We start from the raw sequence: 27,374 nt of genomic DNA on the forward strand, positions 1-27,374 counted from the left end.
TCGTCCTTAACAGGAGTATCTTCATCGTTGTGCACGACTCCACCAATAAAGAGCTTCATATCCAAATCCCTTTCTTCTCCAGAGGTATCACTATCTCCTCCTAGAGTGACCCCATCAGGTTCGTCCAGATTATTATCTTCCTCTTCAGAATTCTCGCTGGAGCTTGTTTTCTTACTATCTTCTTCCATCAACTGCTTAATAGATTCATTTTCTGCTGCCTCTGTTTCAACAGTGATGTTCATAACTTTAACCTTCAATCCTGGAATTTTTTCTTTAAGAAAATTTATGACACTTTTAATGCCCTCCTCGGTGGCCCCATCAATGTTACTGTTTTTATCATCATTAGGCTCAGCCTTCTTTTCATGTTCCTCTACCTCAACGGAAGAGATATTTTCAACCTCAGGTTTGGATGGGCTTTTAGCAGGTACAGATGGAGGTTTACTCATTGAATTTCCTCTGTTTCGCCGTAAGTACACTACCTATTAAATGTTACCAGATGAGACATCATTAGCATTAGTGCCTTACATGCATAACGCGAAAGCTAATTATACTATACAGAACGGGTCAGCTAATAATATGTTCTGATTTCCAATCCTAAAATTCATTTTATGTTTAGCTTAGTTTCCATTACTGAATATTTGCATCAGTACCCCAAATTATGTTTCTTTGGATATCTATCATCGGGTCATGAATCAGAAGTATCTTCGATCAGATCGAAACAATTCAAATCATCCATGTTTCCTTGAATCTATGGGTAATATTGACAAATTACAAAAAACAATATTTTGTTAAAAATTTTGCATGTTACCTGCATGTGATATGTGTCATCACCATTTTTTACCACATAAATTTCAAATACTGGCGTCCCATTGGATGCTGTAATCAACTGTCTGTAGTAAAAAGCCAAACACAAATAAGCAATTTTTCCTAATTACAAGAATAAAAATTCGAAAGCTGGGGAGAACATACCTTGGACTGTAACTCTTGCCAATGAATCTACCCATACCAGGACTTATATGAATTATTCTACCAAAAGGGTCATCTGAATTTTTTGAGTACCCCACCCACCAACCCACCTGATCATACGTAAAGATAAAATTGGTGTTGGACATCAGTGGATACAGTTCACAGAAAGTTGTTGGCATTACTACCATAATCAATACACACAATTACAATTACAAGTCATGATCACAACTAGGTTCATACCATTTATTATATATCGGCTTTCTATAGAATATCTCTATCTTCCTAGACAACCGAAATAATTGTTTCCAATGCAGTACAGTGTCTCTATTGCAGGTTCTTAATCTACAATAACAGGCATACCACTCAAGCTCCTATAGTCCTATGAATAACTTCTATTGATATTATCCACAGTCATAAACTTATAACTAACATATTTGACAATGACAGTTTCCAGATTTCTTCCAAAGATATCTCTTTCTATACTTGGTGAAAATACCAACTTAGAAAATTAAGAATTTTAACATAAAATCAAGTAGTTAGATTGTCACTGATGAGTAAGGAAGAAGTTTTTGTTAGCCCCTGCAAATCAGACAAACAAATTTTCCAAACATTTGTCACCTCTTACTCTCTCCTCGCTCTAGACTCTGATGGTTATTGGTTTTGATTGGCACATGGCCTTTAAGTTTTCAAAGAACACAATGTGAGAAAGAAATATGTAATAGTTATTTTATAGAGTAGATATTTTAGCTGTCTTCCCCAGTGGGGGCATGCACGAGACTGGTATGCCATGGTTACTTGTGTTTCTTTAAATCATTGTTATAGTGCAATTATCCAACAAGTTATTATTAGACAAACAAGAAAGAAAGAAACCACTTTCAAAATTACGGGAGGAAAGCTTTGACTTTTTAATAACAGCTGATAGTAAAAAGCAAAGGAATACCAGCCCACTTCCCGTGTTCCTACATAATCTTGAAGCGTCATGATAGCGTTCATCATCTATGGCATCCTGGACATAAAGAAATATGATGTTATAATCAGTAAAATCTCTAAGTAGGAAAAATTGAGAGAATGAAAGTCTAACTAATCCAAACAAAAATATTTGTCTAACCTTCAATTGAGCCATAATTTCAGAAACACTGTCCTTGGATGTTGCTTCTTCTATACTTCTCTTCAACTTGGCTGCTTCCTGGAAGTCTTCCTTTTCAATGGCATCTTCAAGTTGAAACTGAAGGGCATGAAGTAGAAATCGTCTAAGTATTTACAATCTACTATTTACTATTTACACAAAGTAAACACTCTACTTTGTCCACCAAAGTCCAAAGATACAAGCATCAACTTCTTCCCTCAATATCAAAGTATAATAAATTTAGACCCTCACTGATGGCAAACATCATTAAACTAGCCCCAAATTAGGCTTTTGTTACACTCATTTGTCTCATCGGATTTTAATATCTTTAGATATTTAAGGGACAAAGCTGGTAAAGCGTTTCTGCGTACACAGTTACACTTAATTGTCTTTGTTCAACAACAAATATATTTAATAATATGCATAATTGAGGCACTAAGTTAATGAATTTCTTTATTTGAGAACAAAGTTTATGACTCTTAGCCAAGTACATCTGCATGAGAAACATAGTACTTCATTTATTTACTTACAAAAACCACCTCAGCTTTCAAAATAATAAATTAATAATTACACCCTGGAAAAATCTTCCGTTGGCTTCTGCTTTTCATTTCTCATAAACATCATCTCATCATCGTTTAATGGAAAATCAACGAAATTAAAATACAATAACTCCACAAACCACAACGGCTCTATGTCCTTTACTGAACCAAATGATAATTATTGTTATTAGCAGGATAAATATCCCATAATACTTCATTTCATTCAACTATCATCATAAAGTCAAAACAGTATTACAATTTTTTCCTGCTTGGGTATAAACAATAACAAAAAATAATACTCAAGACTAGAATTTAATTGAGTGTAACACAGAATGTAAGCATGTGAATTGTGACACTAAGACAATTACAGTGCATCAGAACTAATATCTATAATCTATACTTCTATTTCTATACTATATATACATAAATAAAATGGGGATTAACCTATTTGGTCAAACTTCTATAATCCATAATACTCCACTTTTAAACTCCCACAATAATTCCCCAATTTACCGAAGTTCACAACACCACGTCCAATTTCTGTCCTGTAGCTAAATTTCAATCTCAATTTTTGTTTTCTTTTCGAATACTATGGTGTTTAATCTGAAGAACAATCGTGCCTGTCAAATTGCTTTGAACAATAACATGAATTAGAGGGGGAAGGGAGGGTACCTTGAGAAGAGAAACGAAGCTCTCAGCCTGTTCAATTTCAGAGAAATGGCGGCACCATCGGTTCCAATCCCACTTATTGACAGAAGAAGATGAAGACGAGGATGACGATGACGAAGTCTCGTAGTTGGTACAGCGGCATAAGTGGGTGCGGGTCCTTCGGGGGAACACTAATTGAAGAGAAAGAGGAAGAGAGTAGTTTTTACTGTTGTTGTTGCTGCTGGGAGCGATACAACTCAGAAGGAACTTCTTTGGGATAGAATCAAAAGAAGAGGTGGTGGATATGGCCTGGGAGACACCCAAGGTGTTGGCCACAACCACCATGGTTACGGTTACGGATAAAAGAATGGAGTTTGAAGAAGACGATGATGGATGCAAAATTGCAAATCGATGTATTTGTTGTTGGGGATAAGTTTTTCTGATGGCCAAAGGATACGTGCAAATCACTACATATATATATATATAAATTTCTATTTTTAAGTTAAATTTGACCTGTCATGTATCTTTTAATGTTTATTAAGATTATATGATGTTGTTTCATTAAATATTTAGAGTCAGTCACAAAAAAATATTTAGAGTCAAAATTAAAGTAAGAGTAAATGCCTAAAATAGTCCTAAAATTTTAAATTGCTATTCAATTTAGTTCCCAACTTTTAAAAATGACTAATTAAATCTCTAAAATTCTCAGAAGTGCATCCTCGTTAGTCTACCGTCTAAACATTGATGATGTGGAGCGTGAAATACCATGTGGACATTCCAACTGTATGCTGATGTGTACCAAACTTGAATTTGATTCAAATTTGTATCTGAAATTGCTTAATAATACTCAAATTAGTTCATTTTCAATTATAAAGCACTAATTTTTAAATTATTGTCTTCTCTTCTTCGACCTCTCTACTATCTTTTTCTCTTCTTCGATCTCTCTGCTATCTTCCAGTTCATCTTATTTTTTCGTTTGCGTGAGTGATGATGAGTGGTAGGGAGAGAAGACAAAGTAGCTCAAGTAGGAACAACTCTGTAGTGAGACCTTATAGCAGCAAAGGAATGCCCAATAAGGGAGGTAAGAACGTTGTTTTCTACAACTGCAGGCTTCAGATGATGATGAAGTACTCAATGACAGCAGAGAATTCTGGTAGACCATTTTATGGTTGTCCAAACTATGAGGTAAGGTTATGGCTCTGAATAAAATTAAGATAGTTTCACTTTGAGTTTGGATTTACTTGCGTTTTTTGATTTGCAGTATGAAATTTATTGTGATTTCTTTCGCTGGACTGATGGATGTGAAAAACTAGTTTATGCAATACCCATTTCACAAGAAATTTTGCATTAGTTTAATAGGAGGATAATATGCTTAAAGAGTGATGTTGAAATCTTAAAGATGATGATAATGGTGTTGCTGGCTTTTGTACCTTTGGTGTAAGTAAGTGTGTTTAGGTTTAGCTTGTTGGATTTTATTGTAAATAAATGATGAATGTATTATGAAATTTTAAATTTCTTAAGTGGTATGTAATGTCTTGATGAAGATGCAAAAAAATAAAATACTAATTTTGCATGAGTTCAACTCTTGATTCTCATTGAATTTTTAGATAGCCATTCACCTTCTTTATTGATTGCATATGCCCATTGAATTTTTGGACAGTCATTGCTCTAACACACTTCCAAAGCAAGCTCTTTAAGTGAGTCCTTTCATTGTTTCTAGAAGTTTTGCCAAAGAGGACACGCACAGGAGATGCGCACCTGGCATAACCTCACACAATGTTAGGATCAGACCCTACAAAGTAACAATATAGTCATTCAATATATGTTACAGTCACCGATAACACAGATAACTTAATTCGGAATAGTCTTTCAATTTTTTGTTATTAATGTAAAATAGTCCTTCAAATTGTGTTCATTAATTCAAAATAATCCTTAAAATCATATATCATGCTTCTAATTGAACCTTATAGCCTATAGGTTACCTTCTATATGTTAGAGATGAAGCACTAACTATGCTCTGTCTGATCTCCAATATCTTTATGCAAGAGCTCCAAGAACCACTTTCAGGTGCCTTTGTTCTCAACATGAACAGTAGCCCATACAATTGGATATACATGGTTATTTGCGTCCTAACCCATGACGCACAATAGCAAACCTCCCCTTATATAGTCTGTACTGGAGTGAGTCCCATATGGACAGACCCTCTTTCCTGAAAGTTTCCTGTCCAGGTTCACGCAAGGGAGGAGGGGATGACGTTCAGGTCACCTCCCGGCTCAGGTTCAGTAACCCGTCGGGTCGGTCAGACGTTTGGATCTGGGTCTTTGGTCTCCGTTGGGTTGGGCTAGAACATTAAGTAAGGTATTAAGTAAGGTATCTTTCTTCAGTGTTCATCTTTCTTTGTTTCTTTTCAATGGAAAAAGGTATTAAGTAAGGTATCAGTAAAAGGCATTAAGAGAAAAGGCAAAGAGAGTTATCTAGAAAAAGCCAAAAAATTATGTCAAACTATTTTGTATATTTTTCTATTTTGTACACATGATCCTAAGTAGAATCTCTTGCTAAGTTGGGTGAGCACTTAGTGGTTGCAAGTTTAGGGAGTGACCTAGTCAAATCTAGTTTGGATAGAAATTGAGTTTGTCTCAAATAAGATTGGGTTGAATTCTAAAAAAATTGGTGTTTGTAATCATTGTAAAAGATAGTAAAAATTTCACCACTGTTGTAGGGAGACTGAATGTAGGTCAGATTGAACATTATGACTGAATCAGGATACATGGCTGTGTGATTCTCTCTTCTTTACTCTTCTTCAGTTTTACTTCAATATGAGACAAAATAAAAGTGTCTCCGACATTGTTTATTTCTTAGAAGTCACAGCTATCCAAAAGCTAAGAGTTGCTCTGTTTCTGATCGCATCGTGAAGAGACAAAATAAAATTATCTCCTGAAATCTCAGTTTGACAGATTTGACAGCAACTAAGTTCCATTCCAGTCAAAAACAAAAGCAATAGAAATTTAAAAAGAGGCCATAGAATCAACTCCCCTTTCTCTAGGCCATTTACAAACCTTCAAAAAATTATAAATGTAAAGATTGAATTTCTATTTGTATGGTAAGATATTCGCTATTTATTTGTTATTTATTTATTTCACCTAATTTTTTGGACATTGCAGTATTTAAATACTAATTTCAAAATTAAATAGGATATGACTCAAATAAATAAAATATTTTATATTTAGTGTATTTTTGTGGCTAAAAAAATTATAGTATAAGATTTTAATGTGTGATGTACACATATATTGTCCTTTCTGTGAATGTCCTAAAATATGAATATCATTATATAAAATAGCAAATCAAAAGTATTGATTTGATTTTTTTTAACTTCAGGGTTAAAGAAATTGTTGGGTACTATTCTGAGACTTATCTAGAACCAGGGTGATTTGGGCCTGAACATGAGGTCCAGACTCTTTTAGGTGAAAGATCTGATATCTTCTCCAGCAAAAATGAAGTCGTCCGAGTTTTTCGTGAGGAGGTGGGGATGGTATCTACAATTGAGTTTCATGTGCTAGCGAAGTTTGGTTATTTTGGGATGCTGTATTTTGTATTTATGCTATGTATATATGTAAATAGATTCTCCTCTGTATATATTTTATGTTTTTTTCTCCTAGAGGTGACTTGGAGAAACAGGTGTTTATTATGTAACTTGAGTTTTATTTTGGGTTGTATATATATAATTATATACTCTAGCCGGCCTTAGCTTTGCAGGTCGAGTCTGGAGCTTGATATCTGTATTTTTGAAACTCTGATCTGTATATTATGTTTTTAGCTTTCTTTTTATCTCACCTATCTGTTTTACGATTAAGCTTGCGAGTGTGACGCGATTTTCTGTTTTCACTTTTGTTTAGCTTATTCTTCAAGACTCCTAAATATGAATTCTTTCTATTATATTTATGTAATTATTTTACTTTTAGAGGTCGTAATACCTCGCCACCTCTGCTTTACGACTTAAGCGTAAGGCTCTGCTTGGTAGGGTGTTACACTTACATTGGCGTCCGAACTCCACCCCGGGCAAGTACCTGGAGATGGTTTTTTACGAAAACATCATCTATGCTAATAAAGCTGTGGGAAAGGATTTGTTTCTCACTCCAAGCTATTGCTCATAAATACGCATTGATTCTGTAATCTTAGATTTTTAGGGTTTGGCTCAGGATTAGAAGGTGGAGGAAGAGTTGTTTACTTCCCCGAGCTAGAGGAAGGAGTTGATTGAGGAGTCAGATTGGCAATAACTTTTACCAAGGATGACGCACCTGAGTCTGATTTAGAAGGAGAGGAGAGGTCGCCAAATTCACCAACTTTTTTTAACTGGATAGTTCGGGCAACAACATTCTTCCTAGCAGTACGAAAGGTTTTCATAGCAGCCGACTTGGGAGCCATCTTTTCTGCACGACATCAAAGTCAAACTACATTAACTAACAAAGCAATTAGCAAAATCATATCTATAAAATGGATAGAATGCTACCTAGCTCAGGTCGGATTTGGCTCGAATTTCCTAAGTATTTCTTGGTATCCAGATAAAGAGCTCGGCCCTAGTACTCCTGGAATAAGGCAATTACACTCTCTTCGACCTCATTCAAATCATCTAGGCCATACTTAACAATTACAAGGTTCTCCTCCCAGTACAAGCTAAAAATAGGCGCATCCCTTTCATTCAGAAAGAAAGGTTGGACACCCTTAACGGAACGGATCTTTAAAAAGTAATTTTTGAAGTTAAGAAACGACTCATCGTTCCCCTAAACAACTCGAAAGGAGATCCAGCCCTGTTTCTTAGAGTTGAAAGGTTTGGTGATGACACAAAGATAACAGAAGACCTTCAGAAAATGTAAGACGTCAAGCTCCCAGCAAAGAATTTGATAAATCTTTAAGAATCCCCAAGAATTGGGATGGAACTGGGAAAGGGCAACCTTACAAACCTTAAGCACATTGGATTTGGAGTCGGTAAAAGGAAGGCTAACCCCTAATTTTGTAAAAAAACACTCATACACATATATGAAATAGCACTCCAAGTTACTAAATTGGAGAAAACACACCCTCTCCTCAAGATTGGCAACTATGATCTCATATCTATGCTCATCCTCTCAATTTTTACACAACTTATGGTGCCTACGAAAGATCTCAACATACTCTCTATTAATACCAGGGACGAGAGTAAGAACATATATATCTACCCAGGTCAGGTCGGATGGAACCTTAGAGGACATGTTGGGAATAATCGACCGAGACATACAAGCTATACCTACAATACAACAAACAAAGGAAAATTGTCATAACAAGTCAAAAAGTCGGGTAACAATCATAAGAAGTCGGGTAGTCATCAACAATACCAACAAATGATTATAGTTCTTACAAATTCTCATAAACATAAAAACTAACATCACATTATCAGATACAGAAATGACACCATCTTCAACAAATAAAGTGACACCATTTGGAGACAACACAACATAAAAACCCCACACTTAGGTTCACCAACGACAGTAACAAACAAACGTTCAAATACAAAAAAGAAAAAGAAGCAAAGTTTTCCAAATAATTTCTCAAACAAACAAAAGAAGCATTGCCAAAGGTCATAACAACGGCATTGCCCAGAACATAAAACTGAGACATAAGTTCAAAAGATGAGAACACTAACCTTAAGGAATGCGAAGTGGAGAAAGGGACACTTGAACAACAAGATACGAACGTTCTACTTCAAAGTATAGACAAATTCTTCTAAACCTCAAGGAAAAAGAAAATCTTAAATGAAAAAAGGGATGCAAGAAAAGAATATTGAAGGAATTTGTTGAAATAAAGAAGATGATGAAGTATAAACGTTTCAGAAGAAAGGCGAAAAAGAAAAAAGAGAGAAATGAGTTTGAGTATTTAAGACACTAGGTGTAAAATGGTGATTTCACAACCCTTTATTTATGGCGCACGGTTACCAAGGTAATCATAGAGTGACGTGCACAAGATATGAAAAGACGTAACATCTTTTCATTTAAAACACGTCGAGTACCCGACGTGATACCTGAAAGGCGGTATGTCTGACCTAATACGCTAAATCTACAAGGAATCAGTTTGATCTATAAATGCTTAAGTCTGACTTTTTAAAGATCAGATTTAAGAAGAGGTATTGTATACTCTAACCCAAAAATATAGCCAAACCCAAAAGGAATAAAAGCCCACCCAACGAAGGTGGCCTCATCTACTCATACCCGACCTCATAGAAGTCGAACACGATGACGACAGTTCAGTCTTACTTATTTGAATAAGTTACTAACTCCTAAGATATCTCCTATCCATCTAGAAGGGATATCTAAACAACTTCCCTAGAAAAGAGGAACGGCCATCCACCATTCAAGATGGAACTACTCTAAAAGGTGGTTATCTTTTCTACTATAAATACACTAACATACTTAAGTATATTTAGAACTCAATCTACTAAAAACCTGCTTTAAAACCTTGCTAACTTGAGCATTGGAGTCCCTTACATGTACCACCTCCACCTCCTCATGAAGAACTCGGACGGCGGCACTTTGGCATCAGCAAAGTCAAACGCTGTTCTAAAAGGAGTCTGAACCTCACGTTCAGGCCCAAATCTATCCGTTTCAGGTAAACCCTCAGAACAAGCGTTAAGTATGATTTTGGTTTCTAACGTAGAGGCCAAAAATTTATTTCGTCCCCGGCCTTTTTATCGCTACAAAATGGTCTCGAAGGTTTCAGTTTGTTTTAAAATCATCCTTCGGACGAAAATACCCTTCCCTTTCTTCCCCAAAATCAACCAGAAACAAAAGCAGAACCTGTAGCTAAACCAGAAGTGGAAGAACAGTAGAAGCAACATCAATGAAACAACAACAACCAGACGAAGAAGAACAATGGCAACAATGGATCATGTATACAATTAACCATTAAAAGAAATTCAATAACCTAAGCCAATTCTATCAAACCTAAGCTAATTCAACAACAACAACAACAACAATTCAGCAGCAACTTTTAGCAATTCAATAACCTAAGCTAATTCTATCATATCCACCTAAAATCAACTAATAGAAAATCAAAATCCAGCTAAACTAATCTAGAATCAAATCAAGGAACTAACACTAATAAAAAACAAAAATTGAAAGCAAAATGGTAACTTGGATTATGAAAATAGAAAATAGAAAAGAGGGTCAGGGGAGACAGTGGTGGAGTGTTGATGGTCTGGAGGGAGGGAAACGGGCAGTGGTGGCTCTGGTTCCTTCTGCGAGAGGGATTGAGGAAGGGGAATAGGCAGTGGTGGCCTGGTTCCTTCTGCGTCAGGGATTGAGGGAGGCAGGGGCGAGATGGCGTGAATAGACAATGGGGAAGAAGGGCTCCACGTTGCTGCGTGTTGGTGAAGCAGGGAAGGTTCGTCAACAGTGAGCTCTGGTTCGAGGAGGTCCGAGACAGGGAAGGAGAGAAGGAGGGGAGAGGGTCGCGGTTGCTCTGGAGTAAGCGCGAAGGGGAGAGGAGCAGCAGTGGTAGCGAGGATCAGCGCTGGTGGCCCTTCCCCTTCTCCTTCCCCTTCCCTTTTCCCTTCCCTTCCCCACCTTCCTTTTCCCCTCTTTTGAACCAACTCCCCAAGCGTGTGTGATTCCCTTCCCCCTTTTCCCCTTATTCAATGTTTTTTCTTTAGTTAGGGTATTTTTGAAATTAAAATTAAAATTTGATAAAAATGACGATTTTAAAACAAACTGGAACATTTGAGACTATTTTATAGCAAAAAAAAAGACTAAAAACAAAATAAATTTTTAGCCTCTACATTAAGAACCAAAATCGTACTTAAACCCTCGTAACAATAACTATGCACACCAATAACGGACAGCTATATATGCATGCAAGCTTATAGATATAGTCTGTTAAAACAAAGAATACTATATATTTTTGGTATATATTCTCTTGCAAATTGTTCATACCCTGGCCCAACGATGAGGCCCAGGTCCCAACAAAAGGCCCAATCCAGGAGGATTGAGCCTCGCCTTGAACCGACCTCTTCCCTATGAAGTCGGTTCCTATCACGACCAATCCTAAAGAAGTCGGGGACGATGATTAACTGGCAGATAATCACTCATTCAAATGAGTAACTGCCCCTAAAATCTCTCTACCCACTTCTAGGAGCCATATCTCAACTTTCCTAAGATAAAGGGACGGTTATCCACCTTAAAAGGTGGAACTACTTCAGCGGTGGTTATTGGATCACTACTATAAATACCCTGACACTCTTCAGGTATCTCTAAGTTCCAATACATTCTAAAACCTGCTTAATCCTTTGCTGACTTAGGCATCGGAGTGTCTTTGCAGGTACCACCCCCATTCTTTCACGCACGCAAGTCGGATGGAGGCTTCCGAGGTGCAAACCCATTCGAAGGCCTCCTCTCTCAACGATTGGGCCAACCAACGCCATCCAATCCACTAATCTCCGGTTACCCATCGTAACATTGGCACCGTTGCCGGGGACCCGAGAGATCAACCAGTGATGGCGGACAGATCCCCAGAAGAGGGTCATGTGGAATCAGATTCGGAACAAGAGAATCTGAACATAGGAAACAATGACGCGGACTTGACCCTTCGCCAAGAAACCAATGATCAGCACCGAGAAGGTACCTCCGGAATAAAAAATCCGAAGGTAAATTCTTCAGAAGGGCGCGAATCGGAGAAAGATGGACCATCCCATGCAACTGAACTCATGGGATTAGTCCACAGTCGCCTGGAACAGTTGGAACAGGAACGGGAGCGACAAAGGGAAACAGAAAAGAGCCTAAAAGAGGAGATGGAACGACGAAAGGAGTTAGAAAGAAAACTCTTGAAGTTGGAATCCTCCCTCAAAGGCCGGAACTCCCACGATGAGCGAGAAGAACCACCCATAGGAGGGGAGGATCCTTTCAGCGAAGATATCATGAGGGCAAAGGTTCCAAGGAACTTCAAAAGCCCCGATATGGACCTCTATGACGGAACCACGGATCCAAAGCATCACTTAAGCAATTTCAAAAGTCGGATGTACCTGGCTGATGCTTCCGACGCTACGCGATGCAAAGCTTTTCCGACCACCCTAACGAAAGCAGCGATGAAGTAGTTCGACAGCTTCCCTCCGAGGTCGGTCACCAGTTTTGAAGACCTCTCAAGGAAATTTCTGACGAGGTTCTCTATCCAGAAAGACAAAGTGAAACATGCGCCAAGCCTCCTGGGAATAAAACAGGAGGTCGGAGAATCCCTACGAGCCTATATGGAAAGGTTCAACAAAGCATGTTTAGAGATCCAAGACCTGCCCACCGAGGCAGTCATAATGGGGTTAGTCAATGGGCTTAGAGAAGGACCCTTCCCACAGTCCATATCCAAAAGACACCCCATCTCTTTAAGTGACGTACAGGAAAGTGCTGAAAGATATATCAACATGGAGGAAAATGCTAAGCTGAGAGATCCGAGTTGGCGACTGGGACACCCTCTCCCAACAAAAGAAAGGGAGAGGGAGCCCAGGAAAAAGGAAGAGCTCGGTCTCGATAGACCAAGGAAATACCACTCTTATACTCCTCTAAAGGTTTCCATAGTGGATGTATACAGAGAAGTTTACAATACTGAAAGACTGCCACCTCCCAGACCCATTAAAAAAAAGGGGGGGGAGCTGCGGCGACTACTGTGAGTACCATAAAATATATGATCACTCCACAAATGACTGTTACGACCTCAAAAATGTGATAGAAAAGCTGGCCAGAGAAGGTCGGCTTGACAGATATCTCATAGAAAGGTCGGACAGTCATGGGAAAAGAAAGCGAGATGATATGGATAGAAGAGACCCACCACCGCAGACGCCGGAGAGACATATCCATATGATCTCAGGAGGATTCGCGGGAGGGGGACTCACCAAATTCTCTCGCAAAAGGCATCTCAAGAGAGTCTACCAGGTCGGAGGAGAATCATCCGACCTCCCTACCATTTCATTCACAAAAGAAGACGGGCAATGAGTAATCCCTGGACACGATGATCCAGTGGTAATAACTATGATCCTAACAAATGCCCATCTCCACAGAACCCTAGTGGACCAAGGAAGCTCAGCGGACATCCTTTTCAAGCCCGCTTTTGACAAACTAGGGTTGGATGAGAAATAATTAAGAGCCTACCCCGACACCTTATACGGATTAGGCGACACGCCAATAAAGCCACTGGGATTTTTTCCCCTCCACACCACTTTTGGAAAAGGGGAAAAATCAAAAACTCTGAGTGTAGACTTCATAGTTGTCGATGTAGGGTCAGCATATAACGCTTTAATCGGCAGAGCTACCCTTAATCGACTCGGAGCGGTGGTATCCACTCCCCACCTTTGTATGAAATTTCCGACCTCAGCGGGAATAGCAATGGTAAAGGGAGATCAGAAATTGGCAAGGAAATGCTATAATGAAAGCCTAAATCTGAGAGGAAAAGGCAGAGAAGTTCACACAATAGAGCTCGGTGGTGCAAGGGCCAGAGAAGAGCTGCGACCACAACCGGGAGGAAAAACCGAGGAGATACAGGTCGGCAAAGAGGAAGGAAAAAATACTCACATAGGAGCCAACCTAGGGGAAACCCTAAAACAAGGACTGATTAAGCTCCTAAGAGAAAACTCCGACCTCTTTGCTTGGAAGGCTTCCGATATGCCTGGGATAGACCCCGAGCTCATGTCCCAGAAACTCTCGGTCTACCCGGGGTCACGACCTGTACAACAAAGAAGACGCAAGCTCGGCCCAGAACGAGCCCTAGTAGTAGAAGAAGAAGTACAGGCGCTCCTAGAAGCTGGCTTCATCAGAGAAGTCAAGTACCCAACATGGCTAGCCAATGTAGTGCTAGTCAAAAAACAAAATGGCAAATGGAGAGTGTGTGTCGACTATACCGACTTGAATAAGGCATGTCCCAAGGACCCTTATCCACTGCCAAGTATTGATACTCTAGTAGACTCCAGCTCGGGGTATCAATACTTGTCGTTCATGGATGCCTACTCGGGGTATAATCAAATCCCGATGTATGAGCCAGATTAGGAAAAGACATCCTTCATCACGCCCAGAGCAAATTTTTGCTATGTGGTCATGCCATTTGGATTAAAAAATGCAGGGGCCACATACCAAAGGCTGATGAACAAAGTGTTTGCTCCTCACCTTGGGAGCCTAATGGAAGTATACGTCGACGACATGCTAGTGAAAACCAAGAAAGAAGTCGACCTCTTTTTAGACCTCTCGCGAGTCTTTGACACCATAAGGTTACACGGGATGAGACTAAATCCCACAAAGTGTGCCTTCGCGGTAGAGGCGGGAAAATTTCTAGGGTTCATGCTGACACAAAGAGGGATTGAAGCCAATCCCGATAAATATAGAGCTATTCTAGAAATGAAAAGCCCGACCTGTTTAAGAGAAGTCCAGCAGCTAAATGGCCGACTTGCAGCCCTCTCCAGATTCTTGGCAGGATCGGCACTAAAATCCCTTCCACTGTTCTCCTTATTGAGAAAGGGATGTCAGTTCGAATGGACTCCTGAATGCGAGGAGGCATTCCAGGAGTTCAAAAGATTCTTGAGCCAACCGCCGATTCTGACCCGACCTATAGCAGGAGAAGACCTCATCTTATATTTATCTGTAGCAGACAAGGCCGTCGCGTCAACCTTGATAAGAGAAGACGAGGTCGGACAGCATCCAGTGTATTTCATCAGCAAAGTTCTACAAGGGCCCGAGCTAAGATACCATAAACTAGAGAAGTTTGCCTACTCCTTAGTAGTGGCATCGCGAAGGCTACGGCCCTACTTTCAAGCACATACCATAAAAGTCCGCACGAACCAACCCATGAAGCAAATCCTCCAAAAGACGGATGTTGCAGGGAGAATGGTTCAATGGGCAATAGAGCTCTTCGAGTTCGACTTAAAGTATGAAACTCGGACGGCGATTAAAGCCCAGTGCCTCATCGACTTCATCACAGAATACGCAGGAGACCAAGAGAAAAAGCCAACTACATGGGAACTCTATGTAGATGGATCCTCAAATAAGACAGAAAGCGGTGCAGGAATAATATTAGTGGATGAAAGAGGGACCCAAATAGAGGTTTCCCTCAAATTTGAATTCCCAGCTTCAAATAATCAGGCAGAATATGAAGCCCTGATTGCTGGGTTGAAGCTAGCAGAAGAAGTCGGTGCTACAAAGGCGATGATATACAGCGACTCACAAGTGGTGACCTCCCAGATAAGTGGAGAGTATCAGGCAAATGACCCAAATATGAAGAGGTACTTGGAAAAAACTCTGGAACACCTTGAACGCTTTGCAGAAACCGAGGTCAAACACATAACTCGGGATCTGAATAGCAGGGCAGACGCCCTATCCAAGTTAGCAAGTACCAAGTCAGGAGGGAATAACAGAATCCTGATCCAGGAAACTCTCCAGGAACCCTCCGTAGTAAAAGCAAAAGACAAACAAGAGGTCCTTGAGGTAACTGGATTAAACCTCGGATGGATGAACCCTTTGGTCGAATACATGAAATTCGACATCCTTCCCAAAGAGGAAAAAGAAGCCAAGAAAATCCGGAGAGAAGCACAACATTATACTTTGGTGAGAAATATTCTCTACAGAAGGGGGATATCAACACCATTGCTAAAATGCGTGCCGACCTCAAGGACCACCGAGGTGTTAGAAGAAGTCCACAGTGGGATCTGCGAAAATCATCTCGGAGCAAGGTCACTAGCCAGGAAAGTGATCCGAGCTGGATTCTACTGGCCGACCTTGCAGAAAGATGCCATAGAATTTGTGAAAAAGTGTCAACCGTGTCAGATGCATGCAAATTTCCATGTGGCTCCCCCGGAAGAGCTCATCAGTATCACTTCTCCATGGCCCTTCGCAAAATGGGGAATGGATTTGTTAGGTCCTTTTCCCCAAGCGCCAGGACAAGTCAAATACCTGATCGTGGGAATAGATTACTTCACAAAGTGGATAGAAGCAAAACCATTGACCACCATCACCGCTCAAAAAAGCCGGAGGTTCCTCTACAAAAATATCATCACAAGATATGGGATACCTTATTCCATTACCACAGACAATGGAACCCAGTTCACCGACTCTACCTTCAGAAGCCTAGTAGCCAGTTTGAAAATTAAACACCAGTTCACCTCGGTAGAACATCCGCAAGCCAATGGACAAGCCGAGGCAGCCAACAAAGTCATACTGGCAGGATTGAAGAAAAGATTACAAGATGCAAAAGGAGCCTGGGCTGAGGAGCTCCCACAAGTGCTATGGGCCTACAGGACAACCCCTCAATCCGCCACTGGAGAAACGCCCTTCCGACTAGTCTATGGCATAGAAGCCATGATACCAATAGAAATCAATGAACAAAGCCCAAGGGTGATTCTCCATGACGAAGTCGGGAACATACAGGGACACAAAGAGGAACTCGATTTACTCCCGGAAGTCTGAGAAGAAGCCCAAATAAGAGAAGCAGCGTTGAAGCAAAGGATGACTACAAAGTACAACAAAAAAGTCATTCGAAGAACATTTTCCCCGAATGATTTGGTCTTGATCAGAAACGACATTGGAGTCAACAAATCAGGGAAAGAAAAACTCGCTGCTAACTGGAAGGGACCATACAAAGTCAATGAGGTCCTAGGAAAAGGTTATTATAAAGTGACCGACCTGAACGGCACCGAGTTACCGAGGTCGTGGCATGCTTGCAATATGAAAAGGTACTATAGTTAAAAGCAAACTCTACTCCCTGATGTACTCTTTTCCCAACTTCATGATTTTTTCCCAAAAATAAAGGGTTTTTTCTGGAGGAGGGTTTTTAACGAGGCATCACAGTAGAGGCTAAGGGAAATAGGTTGTCAAAAACCCTTAGCAGCAATAAGGTATCCTCCCAATAAATAAAGATCTTTTCATTTTACAAATATCTCTTATAAATTCCTTCTTGTTTCCTTTTTTCTTTCTACGAAACGCGCCGACTTAAGCTCGACAAAACGTGAAAATCCCATGAACCGACCTAGATGGTCGTCAGGATAAAACGACGAGGTACAAATCGGTGTAAAGAGGTTATAAAAGTTGATCGTAAGAAACTCGGAAACACTCCGACCCATAAGTCGAAATGAAAAACCGAGTAGAAGAAAAAACGCATCATAAAAATAACCTAAGTCATAAAAACTCAATAAAATCACAGAGTTGAGTATAGAGGAATAAGCGAAAAAGAGATCGAAAAACTATTGCAAAGACTGTCCTAGGTTCTTAAAGCGAAAAAAGCTCAGAAGAACAGACAAGTCGAATAAAAGGTTTTCAGGAAAAGGTCGAAAAGACTTCCTAAAATATCTAAAGCAGAAAAGCATGCACGCAAAGGTAACTTAAACCCTTATCCAAAAAAGGGTATTTATAAATATTTTTTTTTTGTTTAAGGCCTTGAAAGGCCAAAGGAAATGTCAATCAACACCAGCAAATATAAAAAGTTTAAAAGAGGGGACCCACAGGCCGGGCCCCCATATAGCCAATCATTTTTTCAAAGGAGTAGAAGGATCACCACCAGATGGAGTAGTAGGAGCAGCATCAGAACCAGGGAGAGAGGCATCCATAGGAGATGAAGAGGAAGTCGGAGGAACCTGGGAAGAACCCGAAGCGTCCTTCGAGCGAAGAGGGGACTCAATAATCCTCTGCCCCCGAGTCTTCAATTCTGACTCGGAAACGATCACGGGAGCAGGGGGATCCACTATGGCACCGTCGATAACAACTTTGTCAGGATCCAAAGGAGAAAGATCCAAGTCAGGAGCGATGACTCCAACTTGCTCCTTAAAAATCCTCCAAGCCTCCTCGGCCCCCTCAGCAATAGAGTCCTCCAACTCGGCATATGCATTCCGAGAATTCAGCAGATCCTTCCTCACAGACACAAGATCTTGAAATAAACTCTGGTAACTCTCCTGTGCTGCTTTCCTCAAACCCGCCTCCATGTTGCATTGGGCCTGCAACTTACTCTCCTTCTCCCGAAGGCTATCTCTCTCCTCCCTCAGCTTGGCGACCTCCTCCTTCAACTCCCTCTCCTGCTCTTGATAAGTAAGAAGCCTTCCTTCCAGCTCCTCAACCTTCGAGGTTAATACAGCTGGGCCCTCCCCTACACTTCTCGGAAAAACCCCACAATGGCCGCCTCCACCTCGTCCAGGTCGTCCAGACCATATTTCTCATAGGGGGAGGCCTCCAACCAATACAGGGGAAAGCGAGGGGAAGAACTCTCATCCAAGAAAAAGGGGTGGTGACCCTCTACAACTTGAACTTTGAAAAAATAATTTTTGAATTCATGGAAGGATTCGTCAAAAAGGGTGAAAATTCTCCGACCTTGTATGGCTCGGAAAGACACCCATTGCTGCTTGTTATTTAGCCCACTGAAGGGCTTAGTCATGTGGAAAAGATAGAAGAAAATCCTCAAAGAGGTCGGAAAGTCCAAAGCGTGACTAATAAATTGGTAAATTTTCAAAAAACCCCAAGAATTGGGGTGAAGTTGGGTAGGGGCAACTCGGCAGTGACGCAACACAGACATCTCAAAATCTGAAAATGGAAGAAAAACACCCAAACGGGTGACCATGCACTCATACATAAAAAAAATGAGAGGCCGCCTCATTGGCCCTCCCGAAGCAAACCCGGTCTTCTGGACCCGAGACTACCAACTCATACTTCGGCTCGTCCTCCTCAAAAGTACAAATGCGGTGATGAGTGCGAAGATGGGTGATGAACTCGGCATCAGCCAAGGGTTCCTCCCCCAGGACCGTAACATTAACCCATTGAGCAAGAACTTCTACAGAAGACATTTTTTCTAAAATACCATGAAAACCTACAAAGGAAAAAGAACAAGAATAAAAAACGAGAGTTCCTAAGGGGACATGGAACTTAACAGAAGCCTACAACGTCACCTCCCCCTCTCCAAAGAAAATAAAAAAGCATGCAAGCAAAAGCGATTAACAAAAGGAGAGAAAAAAGAACCAACCTTTGCCGGAAAAAGGTAGGGGAAGATGAAAGCCTTCAACGAAAGAAGTCCCGCAAACTGATATGAAAATGCTCCACGAACGGATGAAAGGGAAAATTTGAAAAATCGAAGAAACGAAACAACGAAAGAAGGGGAAAGCACTTATAAGTACGTTAGGGGCATAAAGGTAAAAAGGGAAGCGGTCATAAATGCACCGTTACCAAGGTAATTAATACCCACTCGAAACCCCTAACGGACGCGACGTTTGATTAGACGTAACTGTAAAAATCAAAAGTCACGAAAACTCACGTCGGTTTCCTCGCAAGTCGGTTACAACCCCGAGTAGAATACTCGAACCCAAATCTTAAAAAGAAATTGGGCTCGAGTAGGGGCACTGTTCATACCCTGGCCCAACGATGAGGCCCAGGTCCCAACAAAAGGCCCAATCCAGGAGGATTGAGCCTCGCCTTGAACCAACCTCTTCCCTATGAAGTCGGTTCCTATCACGACCAATCCTAAAGAAGTCGGGGACGATGATTAACTGGCAGATAATCACTCATTCAAATGAGTAACTGCCCCTAAAATCTCTCTACCCACTTCCAGGAGCCATATCTCAACTTCCCTAAGATAAAGGGACGGTTATCCACCTTAAAAGGTGGAACTACTTCAGCGGTGGTTATTGGATCACCACTATAAATACCCTGACACTCCTCAGGTATCTCTAAGTTCCAATACATTCTAAAACCTGCTTAATCCTTTGCTGACTTAGGCATTGGAGTGTCTTTGCAGGTACCACCCCCCATTCTTTCACGCACGCAAGTCGGACGGAGGCTTCCGAGGTGCAAACCCATTCGAAGGCCTCCTCTCTCAACGATTGGGCCAACCAACGCCATCCAATCCACTAATCTCCGGTTACCCATCGTAACACAAATCATTATTGGGAAACTTGTATACAAGATGATAAATTCGGTTATTATAATAAATAAAGTATACAGATTATATTAAAATAATAATCTGAAATAAATTTATTAATATTATTTTTAGATTTTTAATATTAAAATAAATTTGGTAATTGGTTTATGGAATGTCTAAATAATATTATAATATTATTTTTAGATTTTTAATATTAAAATAAATTTGAAAATTAATTTGTGGGATGTGTAAGCCATTGATTTATTGATACAAAGGATGCGGAAGTGTATCAACGTGAGTAATTGGGAGGGCAAAACAACATTGGACCTAATTGAAGCTTTTCCAGAGATTCAAAGAACATCATTGAAGGCTGGAGCAAACCATGGTTCATCAATTCCTGATTTTAAATCATAAGTTATCATTTGCAGCTTTTTTTTTTCCTTCTAAATTTACATCTTTATTATAATTTAGGAAAATTTTTAAATATACCCGAAATATTAANAAACACTTAAAATTCTTTTTATAATTTAATATATTTATTTAATTATGACTGAATCCTAGGTGTGATTGTCAATTCGATTTTGATAATTATGGTGGACAGTGGATCTTAACATGCATTGGATAAACAACAATCAATTTTGCCTGATTAGATTGGAGCATTTCTTCTCTATTTCTATCAATTTCCATTGCTAAAAAAAATACAAAACAATGGAAAGTGATCTTACCCTAGGTAAGAAGGAACAAAGGTTTATAGTTTCGAAAATAGAAAAAATAAACTGCAACATACAACTTTGAGAATTTTCAACTCTTACAATTATTAGATCACTATACACACATCTGCAGGTCCAACCCTATTTTTTTCCTAAGCGAAAAAGGTGTACTTTCATCTATCAAGTGTTATTTCTGCAAGATTTCTCAGAAAAAGGAAACTGATCCCATTCTTCATGGATCAAAAACAGGAAATTTCTAGTAGACAATTCCAAAAGCTTCAGCCAATCGCTGGATACGGATATCTGTCCTTCAACTTCCTTAGAATGGGTTAGAAATATAAAAGTTCAAAAAGAAGTATAATTTTCTGTAAAGAGTAACAGTAATGCATTTATTTCAACAGAGCCCTGGTCACAAGTTAGACACATTTCTTGTTGTACCAGGTACAACACCATTTTCGGCATTTTCTAACGCGTTGTCTGTCTCCCCATTTGGCCCTGTAATTTCAGCATGCACTGGGTGGACAAGTCCTTGTAATCTCAACAGGTAACTCTGGCTAGAAGGTTGTAGTTGCACATATCTGGTTGATGTTCCAACACTACTCTCAGAAGACTGCTGATATTCGGAACGAATATTGGACAGAGCACTAAGATCAAGATTTGGAAAAACCGAGCAACGACACTGAGGACATTTCACATTCAGCTGAAGCCATTCGTCGATGCATTCAACATGAAAATTGTGAGCGCAAGGAAGACCACGAACCTGCACATTAGGTAAGAAAACAGTTTTCAATTGCTCTTAAGGACATATACTGTATCAGAACTTCGTTGAAGTATAGAGCTGCAGTAATTTGTGAAGATAGACACAGCAGAAGAAAGAGTATACACATAAATCATTTAACGTAATGTGATTGATGGAACATGTATTATTTTAGAACAATATTTTGTTATTATCGCTAAATAGAGTCCCATATATTCAGATGGGATGAGAAGTTTTATCAATCATTCAAGTAGTTAGTTAAAAGCATGCTTTTCAAGCACACAGCATAAGGCCTGATCTATTATATACCTCATTGCCTTCACGGAACTCTTCTAAGCAGATGAGGCATTCACTGCAGTCAGTTGGAACAGCCTTTAGGCTGAACCTTGGGAGTTCCTGAATTAAAGCTTTGACTGCTTCTCGCTACATTCAACTCAGACACGAAAGTCAACTATTAGTAAACTATGGTAGAGAGATATAAACATATATAAGATATTTAAATAAGATGTTATATATGAAACTGCACATTTTTTTTTATTTTTTAATTAATAAAATAAAAAAGGAAATTAAATCAGAAATATAAAAATACAATATATTTCTCATATAAACATAATCAATATACCGTCCAAAACACAAGATACTGATACAAATAGTTTCATGCGTCATGACCGAAGCCAAACAATATATTTTTAATTATCACATAGGAAATAACGTTTACTCTGCTATCTGCTTGCAAAAGAATAGAATAACCTGAGCTGGAGTTAGGTAAAGTCCAGGATGATATGCAGCAGCATCTTGGTTCATGCCCCTTGATTCTTGACCTGCAGCTTCAAATGCCCAATCAGGCACTCGGATCATTTCAACTAGAACCTAACAAAAGGAAAATAGCTATTTTTATCAACACTGTCAAACTACAGAGAACCAAATAGGTATTCATATTCAACTATTTTTTATCAAACGTCAAACCACTAACATCATTAACATATAATCTGTATGTGGTTTTGCCTCCAGTCTTTTGTACTGCCTTTATTGGATCTTCTACCAATAGATATCAAAATCGATTTGGTAACTAAGTCAGTGATTCAACCGATGGCCCGGTGGGTCAATGGTCAAACCGTTTAAATCAAAATTGATCAATTTAATATTTAAAAAATATAATTTAATATAATTTGTATAATGAGAATCATAATTTAATGTAAAAGAAAAAATGACATCAAAGCATCACAAACAAACTCATCATAATATAATTAGGACAAGGAGAATTGTAGGATTACAATTTATACATGGTATCCCCAACGAGCCATCCCATCAATTATTACTGAAATCAACAAATATTAGTTGATAAATATGAGTATAAGAGAATCTTTTATGGTCCAATTTTGTCAGCAAGGTGGGGAAGGCAGTAGGAAGAGGATTTCTTTCCACATCATTCCAGATGCCATTGAGAAATACCCCTATGAAGCCAAATATAACAGGATAATAATACCAAATAAGTATTGAATAACATGGTCCACATTAAAGATAGCACTTACCCCATATTCAGATATAGGAATACCCTGTTGGGCACGTAATAGATGTGCTTGTCTTCGTGTCAACCACTACCAAGCATTCAACATTCAAAAATGAGAACAGACACAAAGACCTAAGAAAAAATTAACAGTATTCTGTGTTGCAGAAACAAGAACAGCACAACATGCAGAGGAAAAAGGAACTTTGATAATAGAAAGTGGAAACAAGTCACAGAAAAATGGGTAAAAACAATGTAGTACTAACCTTCCCCATTGACATGCAAGCAATACAAATAAGTCCACAGTAGCTAAAAAGTAACCAGATGAGAAAGCCATATTTTTTACCATCTCCATTCAACTGCAGGTAATTAGTTGTGTCATGCATCATACACTTGTTTATAAAGTATCATTGAGGAGTGAGGATTAAATGAAAGCAAGCACATACACAAGTCTTGGAACTGATGAACCACAGAGAACCAATTATAGTCCAAACCCAAAGAAATGGATAGAGAAGCAATGCAAGGATTGAAAGAACAACCACTCTTCCACAGAAACGAGCATATCTCTGCTGCCACCCAAAATCTCTAAAACAAAGATGGGTAAAATAAAAGAGCAAGTGAATTAGCACTGGGAATTAACATATCAAAACATTAAGGTACTACTGCATTTCAGTGATTGTAGTAACGTAAAATTTAGTGACATGGACCCACAAAATTCATTGTCCACAATTTCAGATATGAAGATAACCTTTTCTGTAAAACCACAGGATAAAAGAAGTTAAGAACCACAAAATTTCAAGAAATTATCCTGCCTTCTGCACAATAGTAACAGTATTACCTAAGTCATACATCCAGGCAAAGAATTGCTGTTCTTTGTTGGTATAAAAATGAATATGCTGCCCACAACTTTAATTTCAAAACTAATTGTAATCCATACTAGAAATAGTTAAATCAGTTCCATGTAGATTGATTCCACCAACATGATATTTATTGGTACCAATATTATTGTCTGTACATGATCCATAGTTATAAAATGCAGGATTTCAGTCATTCCAAGATGAGGACTACCTCAGACTGGAGTATAAATATCCAGCTTTAGTTGATGAAATGGATTGAGGAATGACTTAACAAACATCAACTATGGAGTAACTAAGGTATATTTACACGAAATTAACTTTATGACTAAACTCCTCTTCTAAATTTATTTCTTCCCACTACTCTACCTTGTGTTTAATAATAGGGGTATAATTAAAAAGAAAAGAAACTAATTACTAATATCTAAATTGTCTGAATGGACAATTAGTTGTGGAAAAACAAATTCTCCAGATAAGGCAAGTATTTCCAACTAGAGAAGTATACAGCAATTCATCCTACTTTAATTTCACCAAGGGATCAGCCAATGCAAATTCTCTTTATTCAAATTGGAAGGAGAATTCTAAAAAACAATAACATCAAAAGTTGAGAGTTTGGGAGGCCTTACAAACCCATTCCAGAAGCAAGTCCATTGTCAACAAACATCAAAAGCCGGAAAGTAAACACAGCAGTGTAATCAATCTGAACCATTCAAAGAAACCAAAAGAGCAAATAAGCATAAATCACTCGACAACTTCTCTTATCAGAGAAGTAAAATTCCAGCACTATTAATATAAGGAACCTACCATAATCCATAGATGCAAAGGGTAGCTACAAGATTGGTAGCGCTTCCAACTGATTGCCACAACAACTCTACAAGTCAAAAATGGTCAAAGAATACAAATACACTTGCACAGTAACTATTCGTTGCAGAAACATAAGATCTTTTATATTCTTTATTTTTTCCTTATAGCATTTTTTTTTACTAAATAATTCATCAGAATCTAATATGCATATCCATTGGACATTTGCACCTAATCAATCTGGTTTGACTGATAAAACTCTTCTAGCTCAATTTTCTCTAATTTTTTTCCTCGTCAATTATGAATGTGGAACCAATCAATCAAAGATTTATCACTGGAAATCAGCATAATGATTCGAGTTTTTGAAAGGATACACGCTGGTGGCGAGCATGGATAGGAAGAACCCATCGTACCTGCAAAGAAGAGAGTGAGTTGCATATGAAAATTGTGGGTTTAAGTAAGAGACAGGAGAATGAAGAAAGAAGGATTGAGACGAACCACTGGAAATTGACGCCCCTAACGGCCATTGCGAAGGGAGGGGAAAAAGGGGGTTCAGGAAAACCCTAGATTGAAACGGTGTCGTATTGAAGGATGGCGGATATGGAAGAGTGGGAAATGCATGAATGCAAGAGAGGGGGGTGAATTGTTTGTGGAAGTGAGAAGAACAATGAATCAGCACTGAAATGGAGAGGGACCTCAACTCCAGCTTAGCTTTGATTTCCAGTTTCCTCTGTAAGGAACTCGGTCTGAGCTAATTCAGTAATTCAGTAATTTACCTTAACACTTAACACTTAATTTATTTTTTGTTTCGTTATTTTTTGGGCGGAATGATAGTTTTAGGAATACTTGCAGTGCATTTTAAATCAGTTTTAAAAAATAATCCGATCTAAAATATATAATTTATTGTAGTTTGGATTGATTTGATTTTTAAAAATAATATTTTATTATTAAAAAAATAATTTTAAATTGATAAGACAAATAAATAAATCAATTTTATTTTATATTTATTAAATAATAATAATATAAAAAAACTAATAAATTATAACTCAAATGATATAGTCTCTTTATACTTATTTAAAAAATTGTGGATTCGAATCTTTTTATCTTTGGTAAAAAAAAATAAAAAAATAAAAAATAAAAAACAAAATAAAAACTAATAAATTATAATTTAAATGACATAATCTCTTCCTACTCGTATTGCGGATCCGAATCTCTCATAACAGTTGCAGTTAACATGGAGGAAGTTTCGGGCTAAGTTGTTTTTTCACATTAGATCTAGATTAGCTAGCGAGCTAATCCATCCCTAATTAGGAGGCCGATTTGGTATTTTAGGCTTATAGAACAAAATTCTGCTTGGTTTCCTGACATTTAAAGGCTACTATTTTACTTTTTTTTTTAATTTTTGAGAGGTTTTTGGTTGATTGAGACAGTCCATGTTCAAAGTGTAATAAGGAATGACCCCAAAAAAAATCCAAAATGAATACAAGTGGCAACTGAGGCTTTGATTAAGTAGTTAAATATATTGTCTCTTAATATATTATATTCAAATTTAAATTTTGATGATAAGCAAGTAATAAATAGGATCCTTAAACGTGTGTGTAGTAACGAATGACCTTTAACTCCTATGTCATATTTCTCTTTCTCCACCTTAAAAGTCTTCGGTTTAACTTCTGTTGACTGCAGTCAAGGAAAAAAAAATTAGTAAATGTGTGAAGAGTGTGTAAGTATGTGTTAAAAAAATGAAAAGTTAAATATACTTATTTATTATTTATCTATTTACTTGTATTTATTTTTATTTAGGGTAAAGTATTAAATTGGTCTTTTATATTTGGATGTAATTTTGTTTTTGTCTTAAAAATTTAAAGTGTCCTATTTGAATTCAAAAAAGTTTTATTTAACTTCAACGTAGTCCTACCCTGAAGTCAAAATTAAATAATTAACAGAATGTCCTATATAACAGCAGTACAAAAATAAGGTCGATAATTTGGAGAATAAATACAAGCTCCAGAGACACAAAATCAACCATAGATATATCAATACATTTATTTATTATTCTCTTTAGTTCTATAGAAAATATTTCATTTAAATTATAAGAAGAATAATAAATAAATGTATTGATGCATTAACGGTTGATTTTGTACCTTATACTTGTTCTTTAGATTATCGACATTGTTCGTGTACTGCAGTCATGTAGGACATTCTATTAATTATTTTCTTTGACCTCACGGTGGAACTATATTGAAGCTAAATGAAATTTTTTTAGATTCAAATAGGACACTTTAAACTTTAAAAACCAAAACAAAATTACGTCCAAACATAAGAGACCAATTTAGTATTTTACCCTTTTATTTTAAAAAATATTATTCTTACATTAAACATCATATTTATAACAATAAATGAGATCATCATTATATAAGTCATTTAATTTGAAATAGCATCATTTGTGATTATAATTGATATATGTATTGCCCACAAATAAGTTAGGAAATTAAATAATTTCCTAACAATCTCCCACTTGGGCTATACATATATTCTTTCTTGACATAATCACATTTTATAAACTTTATGCGCGCATCTGAATGCTA

At 38.1% G+C, this 27,374-nt stretch overlaps 2 protein-coding genes across 2 annotated transcripts in view; both read right to left on the reverse strand.

Moving 5' to 3' along the window:
• LOC107491386 (protein EXECUTER 2, chloroplastic) overlaps positions 1 to 3,745 on the reverse strand; it is a gene marked incomplete in the record, with an annotated part of 6,383 nt that extends 2,638 nt beyond the window's left edge. The window contains 6 exon segments of the mRNA XM_016112239.2: positions 1 to 479; positions 809 to 890; positions 970 to 1,076; positions 1,907 to 1,972; positions 2,075 to 2,191; positions 3,304 to 3,745. Of these exon segments, the coding sequence (XP_015967725.1) occupies positions 1 to 479; positions 809 to 890; positions 970 to 1,076; positions 1,907 to 1,972; positions 2,075 to 2,191; positions 3,304 to 3,624 (1,172 nt within the window).
• A 17,066-nt stretch (positions 3,746 to 20,811) lies between these two features.
• LOC107491385 (E3 ubiquitin-protein ligase SIS3) lies at positions 20,812 to 25,585 on the reverse strand. Its single transcript, XM_016112238.3, has 10 exons — positions 25,288 to 25,585; positions 25,164 to 25,202; positions 24,793 to 24,859; positions 24,615 to 24,688; positions 23,581 to 23,719; positions 23,401 to 23,493; positions 23,160 to 23,225; positions 22,378 to 22,497; positions 21,937 to 22,050; positions 20,812 to 21,630 (listed from the first exon to the last, which is right to left on the reverse strand). Exons 1-10 carry the CDS (start codon positions 25,314 to 25,316, stop codon positions 21,280 to 21,282), a joined length of 1,092 nt encoding a protein of 363 aa, XP_015967724.1. The 5' UTR covers positions 25,317 to 25,585; the 3' UTR covers positions 20,812 to 21,279.
• Positions 25,586 to 27,374: the final 1,789 nt, after the last annotated feature.

The sequence above is a fragment of the Arachis duranensis genome, chromosome 5 (assembly GCF_000817695.3).
Source record: "Arachis duranensis cultivar V14167 chromosome 5, aradu.V14167.gnm2.J7QH, whole genome shotgun sequence".
NCBI classification, from domain to species: domain Eukaryota; kingdom Viridiplantae; phylum Streptophyta; class Magnoliopsida; order Fabales; family Fabaceae; genus Arachis; species Arachis duranensis.